Genomic DNA, 18,550 nt, shown 5'->3' with positions numbered 1-18,550 from the left:
TATAGGTGATACCTCGCTCAATGGTAGTTAGTAACTGTGAGAGGGATCTTGGAGTCCTAGTGGACAACCATTTAAATAAGTGCCAGCCGTGGGCAGCAGCTGCCAAAAAAGCCAACACAGTTCTAGGCTGCATAAACAGAGGGATAGAATCAAAATCAAATGAATACCGCTTTATAATGCCTCCGTAAGGTTACACTTGGAATACTGCCTTCAGTTTTGGTCACCATGATGTAAAAAAGATGTGGAGACTCTGGAAAGAGTGCAGAGAAGAGCAACAAAGAGGATTAGGGGACTGGAGGCTAAAACATATGAAAAATGGTTACAGGAACTGGGTATGTCTCATTTAATGAAAAGAAGGACTAGGGGAGACATGATAGCAGCCTTCCAATATCTCAGGGGCTGCCCCAAAGAAGAGGGAGTCAAACTATTCTCCAAGGCACCTGAGGGTAGAGCAAGAAGCAATGGATGGAAACTAATCAAGGAGAGAAACGACTTAGAACTGAGGAGAAATTTCCTGACAGTGAGTGGGTGCTCTCCATCACTGGAGATTTTTTTTTAAAGCAGAGATTGCAAAACTATTTGTCTAAAGCATTATAGGGCAGTGATGGCGAAACCTTTCGGCTTTGAGTGGCCAAACCAGAACGTGCCTGCGCCAGAGCACTGGAAAACCGAAGACCAGCTGGCCCGCACGCATATGCCTGTTTTGGGGGCCGTTTTCAGGCCAATTTTCATCTGTTTTTTGGGCCCCAAATGGTCAGAAAAAGCCCCCAGAAAATGGTCTGAAAACTGCCAAAACCAGGTTGTTTTTAGGGCCACTTCCAGGGCATTTTTGGGGTCATTTTCCAGCTGTTCTCAGCTGTTTTTCAGGCCGAAAACCGCCTGTTTCTGGTTTCCGGCACACCAGAAGAACAGCTGGTGAGAGCATGCATGCCAGCACAGAGGGCTCTGCGTGCTACCTCTGTGCCATAAGTTGGCCATCACGGTTATAGGGATTCCTGCTTGAGCAGTGGGTTGGACTAGAGGACCTCCAAGGTCCCTTCCAACTCTGTTATTCTGCCTTCGTGTACAATTGCGTGCTCTGCTTTTGCTAGAAGTCCATTGCTTTCTTTCTCTCTCTCTTTTTTAATTTTTTTATACATTTTTATTTTTATTACACAGACAACACAGACAACAATAAAAAAATAAAAACAAAACAAAAACAAAAATAGCATCATCACATACAGCATGTCGTTTGGTTACAGGTGTTTTAACATCCATATTCTCGAATAACATTTACCATCACAGATTTTTCATCTAGTATAACTAAATACCTCACATTCATTGTACAGTATATGTTCAATTACGATTAGTATTTTTCCCCCCCAATAAATCATAGTTCCCTTACATTCTTGATTATCTATTTGATAACAGTATACCTTTATATAATACTCATGTGAAAGAAAAGGTTTTTTTTTACCAACCATTTATATTTATATATCACTATTTTCCATTATACATAATTCCACCAATCAACTATCAGGTATGCTTATGTTCATTGTTATCCTTGTACCTTATACCTTCAAACAGAGATCTTATTCCTTCATTTTTCAACAAAGTATTCTAAATAGTCAGTCGCTGCATATATATATATATACCAATTTTTAATTATTCCCTTATTAAAATTATTTATCAACATCAAGATATCATTGTAATATGTTCTTAAGGTTCTTCATTATATCACCAATCCTCTATCAAGTATACATAAAATCGTTGTTCTCCTTTTTAAAGCAAAAAATCCTAAAGTATTTAATTCATAGATGTATCAGCTTTTCGTTGTATCGTCGTTAATCTATTTCACAGCATGATTGTGTTATCATTTAACTCCTTCAGTTAAAACATGAGTAAAACATTTTTCATTTCCAAGTTTTTTCCCCCCAGCCACTGATAAAACAGTACTCTCTCTTTCTTTTTCCTTTAGGGAACGACCTTAAAAAATAATTCGGAAGCTTTTGAATTCTGGGAGCATCCTCCAATTCCCCTTCTCCTGCAGGTCTATTTCTTTAACTTGACTAATCCTTTAGAAGTGCTAAAAGGGGAAAACCCTATCGTCAAGGAAGTTGGCCCCTATACCTACAGGTAAGGTGACTTGCTTCATTTTCAACCTTGTACGGGGGCGGCGGTGTGGGGGGGGAGATTTAGTAGAGAAGATTTCCCACGGAATGTTCCCCGGAAGTTACGGAAAATGTTTGCATTCGTTGGTGAGCTTCTGTTTACTAAACAAAAGAGCTTGCAATTTGCAGTAAGCTGTAGAGACGGGTTGTGTAAAAGGCATGTTTCTAGCCCTCAGGAATGCATGCAGGGAATGACGTTGCAGGGAATAGATGGTGGGGAATATCCCTCAACTGAGCATCAAGATCACGAGAAGGGATAGTTCCGCTTTTTTTTAATGCCACACTGGTGAAACCACACACAGTTGAAATATTGCGCCCAGTTCTGGTCACCGCAATACGAAAAAGATGCCGAAACCCTCGAAATTGTACAGGGAAGAGCAACGAAGAAGATTTTATTTTATTTATTTATTTTTATTTTCCCTTTATTTGTATGCCGCCCTTTTCCCTGGGGGGACTCAGGGCGGCTCACAATTCAAAAAGGGAGGGGGGGAGGAAGACAAACAGTATTCCAATATGGAAACAATACAACATATTAAAAGAGAGCACAACAGTCACACAATTCGGGTGGGGTTGGAATCTTAACCCCAGGCCAGCCGGGACAGCCAGATCTTCAAAGCGGCGTGGAAGGATTGGAGGGTGGTGAGGGTCCGAATCTCCACGGGGAGTTCGTTCCAGAGGGTCGGAGCAGCCACCGAGAAGGCTCTCCTCCGGGTAGTTGCCAGTTTGCACTGGCTAGTAGATGGAATTCGGAGGAGGCCTAATCGATGCGATCGTATCGGTCTAGTGGAGGTAATTGGCAGTAGGCGATCTCTCAAATACCCAGGCCCACTACCATGAAGGGCTTTATAGGTGATAAGTAGCACCTTGAAGTGCACCCGGAGATCGACAGGCAGCCAGTGCAGCTCGCGGAGGATAGGTGTAACGTGGGTGAAGCGAGGTGCACCCACAATTGCTCGCGCGGCCGCATTCTGGACTAGCTGAAGTCGCCGAATGCTCTTCAAGGGCAGCCCCATGTAGAGCACATTGCAGTATTCCAGCCTAGAGGTCACAAGGGCACGAGTGACTGTTGTGAGGGCCTCCCGGTTCAGGTAGGGACGCAACTGGTGTACCAGGCGAAGATCAGGGGGCTGGAAGCTAAACTGTATCATGAAGGGTTGAAGGAGCTAGGTATCTTTTGAAGAGAAGGTATTCCGACCTAGGCTTCCCCAAACCAGACTCCTCGTCCTGACAAAATACCCTTTTTTTATTAAGTTGCTGTGAATTCTTCTCATTCACACCCAACAAAGTCTTCCAAGGGTGAATTTTACAGTCACAGACCTTATCTGGCTTGGAGAGCTGCCAGGCCGATCTCTTCAAAACCTAGCAAGGACCTTTGAGAGTCACGAACCAATTAAGCGAACTACCTTTCGCTCCTCTTTTATTCCCTATGGGAGGGGCCGTTTATCGTCCACCTGTGGCCTCACTCCCAAGTTGGCCCTTGTTCCTTAGCGGCTCCCTTTGTTTGGCAGCTCTGCGCATCCGCACACTGGGAACAGGCTCCAGCTGTTTGTCTGCCTCACTGATGTCTGACTCCGAAGGCAGTGGATAACTGGCAGATGGCCCCCTCTCTGCCTCCGATGCAGAGCCCTCATCCGAGCCTTCCCCAGACTCCAGGACTGGCCCAGGTTCCTCCCCAACCTCCTCACTGTCCAAATCTGTTGCCAGTTCTGCCAATGGGCCACAACAAAAGGATTAAGGTAGAATAGAATGGAATGGAATGGAATGGAATGGAATGGAATGGAATGGAATGGAATGGAATGGAATAGGAATATGAAAGAATAGAATAGAATAGGACAGGACAGGACAGGAATAGGATTAAGGTAGAATAGAATGGAATGGAATAGGAAAGAATAGAATAGAATAGGACAGGAATAGGAATAGGAATAGGATTAAGGTAGAATAGAATGGAATGGAATAAGAATAGGAAAGAATAGAATAGAACAGGACAGGATAGGAATAGGATTAAGGTAGAGTAGAATGGAATGGAATAAGAATAGGAAAGAATAGAATAGGACAAGACAGGAATAGGAATAGGATTAAGGTAGAATAGAATGGAATGGGTTAGGAAAGAATAGAATAGGACAGGAATAGGAATAGGATTAAGGTAGAATAGAATGGAATAGGAAGGAATAGAATAGGACAGGACAGGAATAGGAATAGGAATAGGATTAAGGTAGAATAGAATGGAATGGAATAGGAATAGGAAAGAATAGAATAAAATAAGAACAGAACTAGAACTTTGTCACTTAAATGGACACTAATCACCATACATTAAAATGAAACTTCATTGCATTCAGCTCTCCAAAGATAACCATTATGCATATACCCACACACACAAACACACATTATGACACAGAGAAACATCACAGTTTAGTTCACATGTATACATATACATGACGAAACAAGAATCCTGCGAACTTATAAGAGGGATGGCATAGGGAACAAAGCTGTTACCGAATCTAGCAGTCCTGCTATAGGTACTTCGAAACCTCCTCCCAGAGGGGAGCAACAGAAACAGACCATAAAGTGGGTTGTGTGGGGTCTCTAACAATGCTTCAAGCCCTTAAGAACATAGCGCTTATAAGCAGTATCCTGAATAAGGGGAAGCGAGCTTCATATAATCATCCCCGCTGTCCTCACCACTCTCTGTATGGGTTTTCTATCTGAGGCGCTACTGTCACCAAACCAAACAGGGATGCTGTTTGTTAAAACGCTCTCAATCGTGCCTCTGTAAAAAGTGGCGAGGACAGAAGGAGAAAAATGTGCTCTCCTCATCCGAAGTGGGAAATGCAGATTTTTTTTTTGCACACTTTACTAAATATAACATATGAAGAGACCAAGTCAGGTTGTTAGAGAAATTTTCTGACAGAACAATTAATGAAGGGAATGTCTTGCCCCCCCCAAGTTGTGGGGTCTGTATCACTGAAGGTTTTCAAAAATGGACTGAACAGCCATTTGACTGGGATAGTATAAGGTCTTCTCCCCTGACCAGGGACTAGAAATTTCTGAGGCCCTTCTAGCCCTATGATTCTAGGTTCTAATATTCTGGACTAGATTCTAGAGCCATGATGGCCCAGTGGTTAGAGTGAAGTACTGCTCACTGCCAGCAGTTTGATCCTGACTGGCTCAAGGTTGACTCAGCCTTCCATCCTTCTGAGGTGGGTAAAACGAGGAGCCAGATTGTTGGGGGCAAGGGGCTGACTGTAAACTGCTTATAGAGAGGGGTGTAAAGTACTATGAAGTGGCATATAAGTCTTAAGTGCCGTTGTTAGCCTCAGTAATGGGAGAGAGGCTCACCCCATATTTTCAGAACTGGTGCCTTTAATTTCTCCTGCCCACCCACTGATTCAATTCTCTTCCCATTCTGCATTGCCAAGCAGACATTCCCAAGACTGATTGCTTAGAATATTCCAACCATGAATATTTTTTTGCAATTTCTCCCTTGCTTATATAGCAGTTTCCTCAAGCCTGGGAAGCAACGAATCCTTGCGTCGTTGGCTTCAGCCTGCATGTTTTGCAATATGTCACAATATGCAGAGTGATTTAATGTGGTGTCTCCTTACGAATAACAGTTCGTAACATCCAGTTGCAAATCCAGGGCATGTGTGGAAATTGTTGTTTGCATTCAGGTTCAGTTCGTGGATTGTGCGGCTGGTTTGTTTGTAGTTTAGTTTGCTTCACAGAGCTGGTCATTAGGTTCATAAACCATGGTTTATAGCTTAGCGCAGGAGAATATGCTACCCATATTTGGGTAGACCAGGTTGCCCTGATAGACCGGTCTCACGGGAAAAAAACACTTAAATCTCTCCCCTGGTATAGCCGACAAAGGAAGGAGAGCCCGTGGCTTAGAGGTTTACTCTACCTAATATATGCAGTGGCTGGGTGGCTAAGATGCTGCCCGGAGTCCTACGGGATTGGGCGGCATATAAATTTATTAAAAGTTAAAGATGCTGAGATTGTCGATCGAAAGGTCGGCGGTTCGAATCCCAAGCACCACGTAACAGAGTGAGCTCTCATTATTTGTCCCAGCATCTGCCAACCTAGCAGTTCGGAAGGATGTCAAATGCAAGTAGAAAAATAGTAACCACTTTTGGTGGGGAGTTAACAGCAGCCCTCCGGAGTTCCGTTTTCACTGGCCGAGGGTTGCAGGAGGCCGTCGCAGCCAAAAACAGAGCTCGGGAGCCCGTTTTCATTAGTAGAGGGCTTGGGCCGCCACAGGAGCCCCCGATACGAGTGATGTGGAGCTCCTCCCCCTCCCGATGGTCAAACACAACCCTGATGCGGCCCTCCATGAAATTGAGCTTGACACCCCTGTAGTAAGGGCATTGCTTTTAGTATTGCTCTTGCTCATCTCTCGTTACCTCCCAAGGGGGCAAAAAGCAAATAATTCTATTAGAGACTTTACTAAATCCCTAAGCGTTCCTCGTTCTCCGGATCTGTGGTCTAATTTAAGGCAGCTTTGTCCACTCAACATCTGTGTAAATTTCCTTCAGGTGCAGGACGCAACGCCAGTTTAAAAGGACAGAAGTTCAGTTGCAATTGGAAAAAAGCTTTTTTAAGCCGGGGCAAAAAAATATATTCTTTTCTAGACTTTTCCCCTACCTCGTTTGGTTCTTCTGGTTTTTGCTCGGACTTGCCAAGACAGAGTGAGCCTGAATTTCAATAGGAAATGCAAGGAACTGAAGTCTCCTTTGTGTTTGCAAGCTTAAATAGTCCTTTATGTAGCTTTTTTTTTATTTGTGAATTTTTGCTTGGCTGGGCAAGCAATGACTGCAGTCTTTGTCAAGTCAAAGTGCCTTTCGTTAGCTAGGCAAAATAGATATAAACAGGTGTTTATCTAGTGCTGTATTTGCTGGATATTTTTTTCCTTCTTCTTCTTCTTATAATCTTTTATTTATTTTTTTGCCTCTAGCAAAAGTTATGGGCGGGGAGAATAAACCCACCCGGAATCTCACTAACGGTGATAATTTCCTCCACAAATTTCCGAATTTTAACTCAGCATTGTTGTTCCGCCTTTTGGGAAATTTCTTGGCTAGGAAGCTACATTCTTTTATAATGACGTTGTGTTCAGAGGGAGCTTGTTAACTGTTGTATTTTCTTTGCAAAGTTGAGCAGAGATTTTTTTTGACCTCTGGTGAAAAACAACAACTTCAAGATTCCCTTTTTATTCTTATGGGTTTATTAGATTTTTTTTTAATGCTGCCTTAATTACTTTTACAAGTAACTCAAGGCAGCACACATACATAACACTCCTTCCTCCTATTTTCCCCCACAACAACACCCCTGTGGGGTAGGTTGGATTGAGAGAGAGAGAGGGAGGGAGGGAGAGAGGCAAAGTCAACCACCCAGCTTTCAAGCTTAAAGCGGGACTAGAACTCACTCATCTCCTGGCGATTGGCCCAAAGTCACCATCCGCCTTTCATGCCTAAGGCGGGACTAGAACTCACAGTCTCCTGGTGATTGGTCAAAGTCACCATCTGCCTTTCATGCCTAAGGCAGGACTAGAACTCAGAGTCTCCTGGCGCTTGGCCCAAAGTCACCATCTGCCTTTCATGCCTAAGGCGGGACTAGAACTCACAGTCGCCTGGTGATTGGCTCAAAGTCACCATCCGCCTTTCATGCCTAAGGCGGGACTAGAACTCACAGTCCCCTGGCGATTGGCCCAAAGTCACCATCTGCTTTTCATGCCTAAGGCAGGACTAGAACTCACAGTCTCCTGGCGATTGGCCCAAAGTCACCATCTGCCTTTCATGCCTAAGGCAGGACTAGAACTCACAGTCTCCTGGCGATTGGCCCAAAGTCACCATCCGCCTTTCATGCCTAAGGTGGGACTAGAATTCAGAGTCTCCTGGCGATTGGCCCAAAGTCACCATCTGCCTTTCATGCCTAAGGTGGGACTAGAACTCACAGTCTCCTGGCGCTTGGCCCAAAGTCACCATCTGCCTTTCATGCCTAAGGCAGGACTAGAACTCAGAGTCTCCTGGCGCTTGGCCCAAAGTCACCATCTGCCTTTCATGCCTAAGGCAGGACTAGAACTCAGAGTCTCCTGGCGCTGGGCCCAAAGTCACCATCTGCCTTTCATGCCTAAGGCAGGACTAGAACTCACAGTCGCCTGGTGATTGGCTCAAAATCACCATCCGCCTTTCATGCCTAAGGCGGGACTAGAACTCACAGTCTCCTGGCGATTGGCCCAAAGTCACCATCTGCCTTTCATGCCTAAGGCGGGACTAGAACTCAAAGCCTCCTGGTGATTGGCCCAAAAAAGGTGGCCACGTTGGACATACACTGATTTAAGGCGAGCATAGAGATAGTATTTGCCGACAAAACCGTAACCTCGACTTTCCTTAGGAGGTGGATTTTATATGACTTTAGTTTGGAAAACATTGGTGGTAGAAAACAGCATTTTTTCCCTCTTGCTCTTTTTGTGCCAGGGAGTGGAAAGTTCGACGGGACGTACACATTCTGGAGAACGGCTCAAAGGTGTCCTCGTTCCAACCAACCACTTACTATTTTGAGCGAGAACTCTCCGTGGGTGACCCAGAAGTGGATCGGATCCGGACAGTAAACTTGCCCGCAGTGGTAAGTCTTGAGATTTGTTACCGGGTAGCAAAATGAGGCCAAAAGGGAAATTTTTTTTTTAAAGCAGCGGCTAACTACCGTATTTTTGGGACTATAAGACGCACTTTTTTCCTTCCGTAAAGAGGCTGAAAATCTGGGTGCGTCTTATACACTGAATACAGCATTTTTGGCCTCCTGAAACCCCGCCCCTTCACCAAAATGGCTGTGCATAGCCTTTAGGAGCCTTTCAGAGATCTCCTCGAGGCTGGGGAGGGCAGAAATGAGCGAAAAATGGGCTTTTTGCTCACTTTTGCCCCCAGGAGCACTCTATAAGCCTCCTAAAGACTCTGCATGCCCTTTTTTTTGATTAAAAATGGGCCCATTTTTGCAAAAAAACAGGCCATTTTTTGCTCTGTTTTTTAGGGCCCCACCCCCCAGGAACACTCTACAAGCCTCCTAAAGGCTATTCATGCCCTCTTTAAAACAAAAAAAACAAAAAAAAAACCAGGCCCGTTTTCGCAAAAAACGGGCCGTTTTTGGGAGGTCTGCAGAGTGCAAAAACTTTTTTTAAAATTTGCCTCTTCAAAACCTTGACGGGTCTTATACTCCGGTGCGTCTTATACTCCTAAAATACGGTACCTTATAACTTTCGTTTTGCCCATCGATTACATTTTCCATGTTTTTATTGGGTACCTGATAAAATACAGGTAGTCTTCCAGTTCGGACCACCATTGAGTCGCAAATTTCTGTTGCGAAGCAAGACAGTTGTTAAGGGAGTTGCGCCCCATTTTACGACTTTCCTTGCCAGAGTTGTTGAGTGAAGCACTGCCGTGGTTAAATTTGTAACACGGTTGTGTTAACTGTTAGCTTCCCCCTCCCCCTCAGTGATCACCGTAATGGGGAGAAAAATACAGGTAGGCTTCAACTTATGACCACAATTGACCCCAAACATTCCGTGGCTGAGTGAGATAGTTGTTGAGTTTTGCCCCATTTTACATTCTTGCCACAATTGTTAAGCGTTTGGGGGGGGGGGTTGTATTGTGTTGGGGCGGTGCATTGAGGGAGCTCAACCAATCTCATTGTACATACGTTGTGCACTGACAATAAAGAATTATTATAATATTATTATGAAAGAATCACTGCAATTGTTAGTAACACCGTTGTTAAGTGAATCTGGCTTCCCCATTGGTTCTGCTTGGCGGAAGGTCACAAAGCGGGATCACCTGATCCCAGGACATTGCAGCCGCCATAAATATGAACCATTTGCCAAATGTCCAAAATTTGACCAACTTGAATGTGGAAATTTTGACCACCTGAAAGTATGAAAAACGGCCATAAGTCCCTTTTTTTCCAGCGCCGCTGCAACTTTAAACAGTCACTAAATGAACAATTGTAAGTTGGGGACTACCAGCAAACCCATAAATGCCTCTTGTTACAGATAACAATTTTATAATAAGAAAAGTCTTAACGTCTCTCTTTTTTTCCCTTCCTTCGTATCAAGACGGCCATGAATATGGCCCGGAGAACGCCTTTCCATTTTCCTGCCGAGCTATTGCTACTGGCCTACGAAGAGGATATGTTCACCATCCATACAGTGCAAGAGATTTTATGGGGCTACACGGATAGGTTCCTGCAGGCGGTACACAAATTTTTCCCCAGCGTCGATCCGGTTTTCGGCTATTTTGCACAGGTAAACATTCTTGTCGTCAAGGGTACATCGGCTACCCTTCTTATATCTTTGCTTTTATTTGATGCATGTTTCCCTTCACCGGTGGCCTGCTCACTCGCCGCTTTTGCAGCCCGCTTCCAAAGGAGCTGCAGCCCTCTAGTATCCCAGGGGTTGGGACCCCCCTGCGAAACAGCTTTATATTCTTTTTTCCCCCTTCCTCAGCTTTCCATCGAAGTCCTGTGCTACCTTGCGATTATGGAAATGCTTACCTAGTCAGCCTTGGCTGCTCCTGATGAATATTGCTTGAGGATTGTCACCCCTGCTGTTTTTTTAAACAGGGTAGCGATTAAAATATGCTGTGCTTGTCCAATATAGACTCCAATGTCTCCTGGATATTCTGCTTATTAGCATCTCATTGTGGCTCCCTGTCTCTTTTAAATGAGAATAATCAACAGCTGCCCTTTCAGACAGCTGGCTGCCACTGTCTTTTTTTCTCGATAGATTTTTTTTTTCCCCTTAAGAGGGCAGAAAAAAAGGCAATTGATAAGCTTTGCCGGTCTCTTTTTGGCACAGGATATATTGTGAGGAAGCAAAATAATGTAGATGCATTAGACTTCCAGGAGGTTTATGACAATTATAAGAGTGGTTTTTTAAAAAGAGAGAAAAATAAGTCCTGAGGCCTAGTTCTGTGACAGGCCATTTTTTGGCTGTTTTCAGGCTGATTTTCGGTTCGTTTTTGGCCCCCAAAAGACCAAGGATTGGGCCTAAAATGGCTACCTGAAAACTGCCTGAAAAAACTGCCTGAAAAAACAGGCATGTGCATGCCAGCCAGCTGATGTTCGGGTTCCCGGCACTCCGGCGCGCGCATACGCATGTATACACATTCTGGTTTGGGCACTCGGTGCTGAAAAGCCTCACCATCACTGACTTAGGACGTAGAGCTAAGTGCAGGCAGAGCTAGAGGGTGGAGTAAAACATGTCATCAGTTTAGAGTCCTTGAGTTACCACAAGAGACCCAAGACCAGCCCTGATTGAATTCCATTGACCCCTTAGTAAAGGCAAAGGTTCACCTCGCACTCATGTGCTAGTCATTCCTGATTTTAGGGAGTGGTGCTCATCTCCGTTTCAAAGCCGAAGACGTCTTTGTGGTCATGTGGCTGGCATGACTCAAACGCCGAAGGCACACGGAACATTGTTACCTTCCCACCAAAGGTGGTCCCTATTTTTCTACTTGCATTTTTATGTGCTTTTGAACTGCTAGGTTGGCAGAAGCTGGGACAAGTAACGGGAGCTCACTCCGTTACTCGGCGCTAGGGATTCGAACCGCCGAACTGCCGACCTTTCTGATCGACAAGCGCAGCGTCTTAGCCACTGAGCCACCACGTCTTATTGACCCCTAATCCGGCACCAATTTAGTGCTGACCATTTAGTTGGCCAGATTCTTGGACGTGGGCTTCAATAAACCATGAATGCTGCCACGTACACAAATTGTCCTGAATCTTCGCATCTTAATATGTGTATATTTTATTCCCATTTGGGGCCATTTTGAAAAGTAAAAATCGTTTCTTGCTGGATTTTTTTCTTTTCTTCTGTAGATGAATGCGACAGATGATGGTGAATATCTCATGTTATCTGGTGAAAAGAACTATCTGGACTTCACAAGAGTAATTGAATGGAATGGCAAAGAGTAATGTTTGTTCCTTCTTTTCTTCTTCCTCACTCGTCTTCTTTTATCTCTGTGGTGGGGCACGTTGTAATTCTCGCCTTACAGTTTAATTCATTCATTTGATTTTTATCCCGCCTTCATCATTCTTTCTAATTAACTCAAAGGGTGGTGGTGATGGTGGAGGAGGAGGGAACATCCCTAATACTCCTTCCCTCCTCCTGTTTTCTCCATGACAACAATCCTGTGAGGTAAATTGGGCTGAGGAGAGTGACTGGCCCAATTTACCTCACAGGATTTTCACGCCTAAGGCAGGACTAGAACTCACTGTTCTTCTAGTGATTGGCTCAAAGTCACTTACCCAGCTTTCTTGCTTGAGGCAAAACTAGAACTCGCCATCTTGGTGATTGGCCCAAAATCATCCAGCCAGCTTTCATGCCTAAGGTGGAACTCGAATTCAGAGTATCATGGTGACTGGCTCAAAGTGTTCTGACTGAGGCTTTCCAAGAGCATGAAGCAAACTCCTGGTCCCGACAAAAAAAACCTTTTTATTAAATGACTGTGAATTCTGCTCATTCACATCCAGCAAAGTCTTTCAAGGGAGGATTTATAGTCACAGACCTTATCTGGCTTGGAGAGCTGTCAGGCCGATATCTGCAAAACTTGGCAAGGAGTCTCAGAGAGTCACGAACCAATTAAGCGAACTAATGGTCTCCTGCAAACTCCACTCCCTTTTTCCTCCTATTTATTCCCTATGGGAGGGGCCATTCATCATCCACCTGTGGCCTTACTCCCATCGACCCTTGTTCCTTAGCTGTTCCCTTTGGCAACTCTGCGTATGTGCACACTGGGAACAGGCTCCAGCTGTTCGTCTGCCTCACTGATGTCTGACTCTGAAGGCAGCTGATAACTGCTAGACGGCCCTGGCCCCCTCTCTGCCTCCGACAAAGGGCCCTCATCAGAGCCTTCCCCAGATTCCAGGACCGGCCCACGTTCCCCCCCAACATCCTCACTGTCCGAATCTACCGCCAGCTCTGTTGACGGGCCACAACACAAAGTCACCCATCCGGTGTTCATACCTAAGGCAGAACAAGAACTCACTGTCTCTTGGTGACTGGCCTAAAGTCACCCGGTTGGTTTTCATGCCTAACGAAGGACTAGAACTCACTGTCTCCTGGTGATTGGCCCAAAGTCTCCCAGCTGTCTTTCATGCCTAAAGTGGAACTAGAACTTGCTGTCTCCTGGTTTCTAGGCCCAGCCCCTTAACCCTTAGACCAAACCTCCTATTCCAAAATGTTTCATTAGATCTAGTGGATTTTCCTCTCCTTCCCAAAGATTCTTAATATTAAAAAAATAAAATAAATATTCAGACGCTGCTGTTGAGTCTCCATGAGTTAAACCTCCCTTCTTCACAGACTCAAGTCTTGATAAGAATTTTGAGAATGATTCCTTCCTCAGCGCCTCTGATTAAGTACAGAAAAAGTAGGAAGATGCTTCAAGGAACATGGCCTCTTATCTTTTTGGCGAGATGAGTTTTGGGGAAAAGCCATAATCACGATGAAGAAAGAAGGCGGCTTGGGTGAAAAAAATATATATTCTGAGTGGGTTTGTATTAGGGATCACCAGTTTATATTTGCCCTGTCTTGAAAAACCCAAGTCTAATTAGATCACAGACTTTGCTTTCACAATTTCTGTGGAGAAATAATCAGATCCTGGATGAAAGAGGCCTTTTGATCTTCGACCCGGCGGGAAAATCTCTCTCATCTCGTAAAACTAATCCTTGATTTCTTCTGATCTTTTCTCCTGACAGCAATCTGGACTGGTGGACGTCACCCAGCTGTAACATGATCAATGGGACAGACGGAGGGACGTTTCACCCGCTCCTCTCCAAAGATGAAATGCTTTATATCTTCTCTACAGATTTCTGCAGGTAAGGAGAGCGGGAAGCAGCTGCCTGGAATTCAAGGCTGAAACATACCGTATTTTGCAGAGTATAAGACGCACCTTCCCCCCCCCCCCCCCGAAAAAAGAGGGTGAAAGTATGGATGCGTCTTATACACTGAATACAGCATTTTTGGCCTCCCGAAACCCCGCCTCCTTTACCAAAATGGACGTGCATAGCCTTTGGGAGGCTTTCAGAGAACTCCTGGGGGCTGGGGAGGGCAAAAACGAGTGGAAAATTTGCCGTTTTTGCTCATTTTTGCCCCATCCCCCAGGATTACTCTACAAATCTCCTAAAAGCTATGCATGCCCTTTTTCTGGTGAAAAATTGGGACGTTTTTGCAAAAAAAAAAGGGGGGGCATTTTTTGCTCATTTTTGCCCAGCCCCCAGCCCCCAGGAGCACTTTGCAGGCCTCTCAAATTCTCTGCATGCCCCGTTTTTCACAAAAAATGAGGCCTGCGGAAGGTTTGGGAGGCCTGCAGAGTGCAAACCCTTTTTTTTTTTAAATTTACCTCTTCAAAATCTTAGTGAGTCTTATACTCTGAAAAATACGGTAGCTTTGGCCTGTTGACTCATCCTGGATTGTTTGTGGTCTGCTGGAACTCCCAGTGTCATGTTTCCTACTACGATAAAAAATTTCCCCCCCTCCATCTTGGTCCACAGGTAGTCCTCGGCTTACAGCAGTTCAGTTTAGTGACCGTTCAAAGTTACAACGGACAGAAAAAGGGGGACTTACGACCGTTTTTCACGCTTATGACTGATCTCCATGGTCACATGATCAAAATTCAGACACTTAGCAAGGGACTTGCATTTATGACCGTTTCAGTGTCTCAGCGATCCCCTTTTGCGACCTTTGGACAAGCAAAGTCAATGTGGAAGCCAGATTCACTTAACTTTTTTCACTACCGTATTTTTCAGAGTATAAGACGCACCTTTTTCCCTCAAAAAAGAGGGTGAAAATCTGGGTGTGTCTTATACACTGAATACAGCATTTTTGGACTCCTGAAACCCAGCCCCCTTTGCCAAATTGGCCACGCATAGCCTTTAGGAGGCTTCCAGAGTGCTCCTGGGGGCTGGGGAGGGCAAAAATGAGCAAAAAACAGGTCAATTTTTGTTTGTTCCACCCCCACCCCCCCAAGCACTCTACAAGCCTTCCTAAAGGCTATTCATGCCATTTTGTTGACGAAAAATGGGCCGTTTTGGGGAGGTCTGCAGAGTGCAAAAACTTTTGTTTAAAATTTGCCTCTTCAAAATTTTGGTGTGTCTTATATCCCTGTGCATCTTATACTCTGAAAAATACGGTAATTTAACAACTGCAGTGATTCATTTAACCAATAGCAATAGCACTTAGTCTTATATATACCGCTTCACAGTGCTTTTACAGCCCTCTCTAAGCGGTTTACAGAGTCAGCCTATGGCCCCCAAAAATCTGGGTCCTCATTTTACCCACCTCGGAAAGGATGGAAGGCTGAGTCAACCTTGAGCCTGGTGAGATTTGAACTGCCAAAGTAGCCTGCAGTACTGCACTTTAACCACTGCGCCACCGCAGTGGCAAGAAAGGTCATAAAATGGGGCAAAACTGACTTAACAAGTGTCTCACTTAGCACCATAAATTTTGGGCTCCGTTGTGGTCATAAGTTGAGGACTACCTGTGTCGTGTCTAAATGAGTACAGCCATTGTGGTATCAATAGAAGAGAATACTTGCACCTCAGAGTTGAACTGTGGCATCCTTGGTGCTCTCTCTAAGCTTGGTTGTGTTCTTGTAGACAGGCAGAAAACTAAGAATGCATCTATGAATACCAACTAACAGTCAAAGACACGATATAAACTCCTTAATTTCTCAAAATGTTGGCAGACTTAACCATAGTTTCAGCTGGGAAACTCTAAGAGACCAAGCCAAGTCCAAAAACACCAGAGAATTTCTAGAAGCCAGGCATTCAGACAAATTGGCCATCGACAGGCACACACAGATAAACAACATTTATACGCCATTCAAAAGAGACAATCAAAAAGCCCCCAAGGAAGCAAAAAGACAAAACCTCTCCTTACTGACAGTCAATACCAGGGGTGAAATCTACTTACCGGTTCATAAATGTGAACGCACGCACCACCTACGCGCATGCACAGGACCTTCCGCGCATGCACATAGGTAAAAAATGGATGTGATGACATCCAGGTTGGTGGGTGGAGCCTGCTACCAAGCGCTCCTGCAAAGGTAAGTAGATCAGCTGGGGGGGGGAGGGAATCCGCTGTGCCACGCGATTTAGATTATAAAATAATCTTAAATCGCGCGTCACAGCTAATCGTCGGAAATACCCGTTTGCCTGAACCGGTAGCATTTTTTACTACCAGTGAACCAGTCCAAACCGGTAGCATTTCACCCCTGGTCAATACCCATATCATCAGAGATTAACACCAAGATTAATACTCGACCAACAATCAAATAATATGTCAGTGAAGGAACTACCATTACAGAGAAACAAGCTAACAGCTAACTATCAAGAACATTCCCACCAACAGTGACAGGGCAAGCCACTAGCATATAAAAATAAGAGCACAAAACCCCGTTCCCTTTTAGCATTGATGATATTACCTAGTTTGGTAATGCAACGTCTGCAAGAAAAACACCAAGCTCGGAGAGCACCAAAGACAAGACAGATAAACAACATTTACACGCCATTCAAAGACAAGACAGATAAACAACAATTACACGCCATTCAAAGACAAGACAGATAAACAACATTTACACGCCATTCAAAGACAAGACAGATAAACAAAAATTACATGCCATTCAAAGACAAGACAGGTAAACAACAATTACACGCCATTAAAAAGAGACAATCGGCCATTGTGGCTTGTAAAACATGATATAAACACTTAGGGACGTGATGGGAAACCTGTGGCATGCAGAGCCATTGGTTAGGGCACGTGAGGTGCTGCCCTGTCAGCTGGCGCATGATTTCGGCCTTTTGAGGCCGTTTTTCGCCCTCCGGAGGTTGAAAATTGGCCCTACGGACAAACCAGAAGTCACAATTCCCGAACTTCCAGGGTTCCCCGTAGGTCCGTTTTTCACCTTCAGGAGACTTCCCTGGAGGCACCCCAGGTCAAAAACCGGCCCTACAAGCAAACCGGAAGGGACTAGAAAACATCTGGAGCCTGGGGAGGGCGAAAAAACGGTACCAAAAGTGGGGTGGGGGTGTTTCTGGTCGCGCGCATAGCATTATAGTTATGGCACGCCTGTTCACGACCCCACCGCACTTCCCCCGCTTTTGACACGGGAGCCAAAAAAGATCACTGACTTAGGGCCTTGCGTGCAGATTTTTTAATATCATTTTGTTCTTTTCCAGATCCATCTATCTAACCTTCGAGGAAGAGTTAACCGTTTTGGGAATTCAAACTTACCGATTTACACCTCCCTTGGCAATCTTTGCCAATGTCTCGGTTAACCCAGACAACGCCGGATTCTGTGTCCCTGCCGGACACTGTACGGGGTCTGGAATCCTGAATGTCACAGCTTGCAAACAAGGTGAGTGTGTCCCAAACCCGAGGGAGTCAAGTACCCAGTCCTTTTTGACAGGCTGTCCTCGATTTACGACCAGAGGTTTCATTGTATGTCACGAGGTTCGTACGTCGAGGCACCCACATCACCGACCCAATGTTGTGATCATTTTTGCAGCTCTCGTTCAATGAACACTGTGGTCATGAAATGGGCACATGGTCATTAAGCCAACACATGTCTGTCCAAAGACGATCCATATTTTGGGCAGGGAAGACCGCTGGTTTGAAAGAGGGGTTCAAAGAGGCCATCTATGTCAAAACTGAACAGCCCTCTGTCAACAAAAGGGGAGGGACACGACATCACCTATCTCCAGTCTACGACAGAGTCCTTTCAGCAGTTCCAAGAAAGCTCCCCACCCATAGTGACCCTGAGGATACAGAGAAACCCTCAAGTGGCCTCAACGACTCCCTGAACAGGATGCAAATGACCAGCGGTCTGCAAGGAGTATCAATCCTTCCATTCCCCACCATCCAGTCAGAGCTGAGAAGCTTCTTGGGTGAGAAGCAGTGGTGGGATTCAGCCGGTTCGCACCTATTCGGGAGAACCGGTTGGTAACTTTCTAAGCAGTTCGGAGAACCGGTTGTTGGAAGAAATATCCTTTTGTTTTTCCCCACTTTTCAGGGCTAATCCTGTAAGGAAGGCAGGAAGGAAACATTCTGGTGTTGTTTCTAGACTAATCTTTATTGCCCTGCTTACAGAAACTGCCTCTCTGGTTAACCCTTATTACATTGTAATAGCTAGGTGAAGTGCCCATTGACCTGAGTGACATTGAGTTGGCCATGCCCACCTAGTCACATGACCACCGAGCCCCACCTACCCAGATGGTCATTAGGGCAGAGAACCGGTTGTTAAATTGTTTGAATCCCACCACTGGTGAGAAGCGAAACGTCTTCAAAGAAAAACAACAACAGGAAAGTCCCGTTTCCTGTGAAAACAGCAACGTTGGGACAACCAGGACCCAGAACGGAT

General features: G+C 45.0%; 1 protein-coding gene across 1 annotated transcript in view; it reads left to right on the top strand.

Annotated features, from left to right (window-relative positions):
- SCARB2 (scavenger receptor class B member 2) overlaps positions 1-18,550 on the top strand; it is a 38,809-nt gene that overhangs the window by 3,919 nt on the left and 16,340 nt on the right. Inside the window, exons 2-7 of the mRNA XM_087723984.1 lie at positions 1,958-2,115; positions 8,621-8,768; positions 10,249-10,437; positions 12,012-12,103; positions 13,890-14,009; positions 17,370-17,548. Coding sequence (XP_087580110.1) covers positions 1,958-2,115; positions 8,621-8,768; positions 10,249-10,437; positions 12,012-12,103; positions 13,890-14,009; positions 17,370-17,548 — 886 coding nt within the window. The remainder of the gene's footprint in view (positions 1-1,957; positions 2,116-8,620; positions 8,769-10,248; positions 10,438-12,011; positions 12,104-13,889; positions 14,010-17,369; positions 17,549-18,550) is intronic.

Source organism: Thamnophis sirtalis, unplaced genomic scaffold (genome assembly GCF_051295495.1).
Source record: "Thamnophis sirtalis isolate CommonGarterSnake01/CBP01778 unplaced genomic scaffold, rThaSir2_p1.2 scaffold_10, whole genome shotgun sequence".
Classification (NCBI taxonomy): domain Eukaryota; kingdom Metazoa; phylum Chordata; class Lepidosauria; order Squamata; family Natricidae; genus Thamnophis; species Thamnophis sirtalis.
Note: the sequence above shows the minus strand (reverse complement) of the source record. Positions and strands in the feature narration are given on the sequence as shown.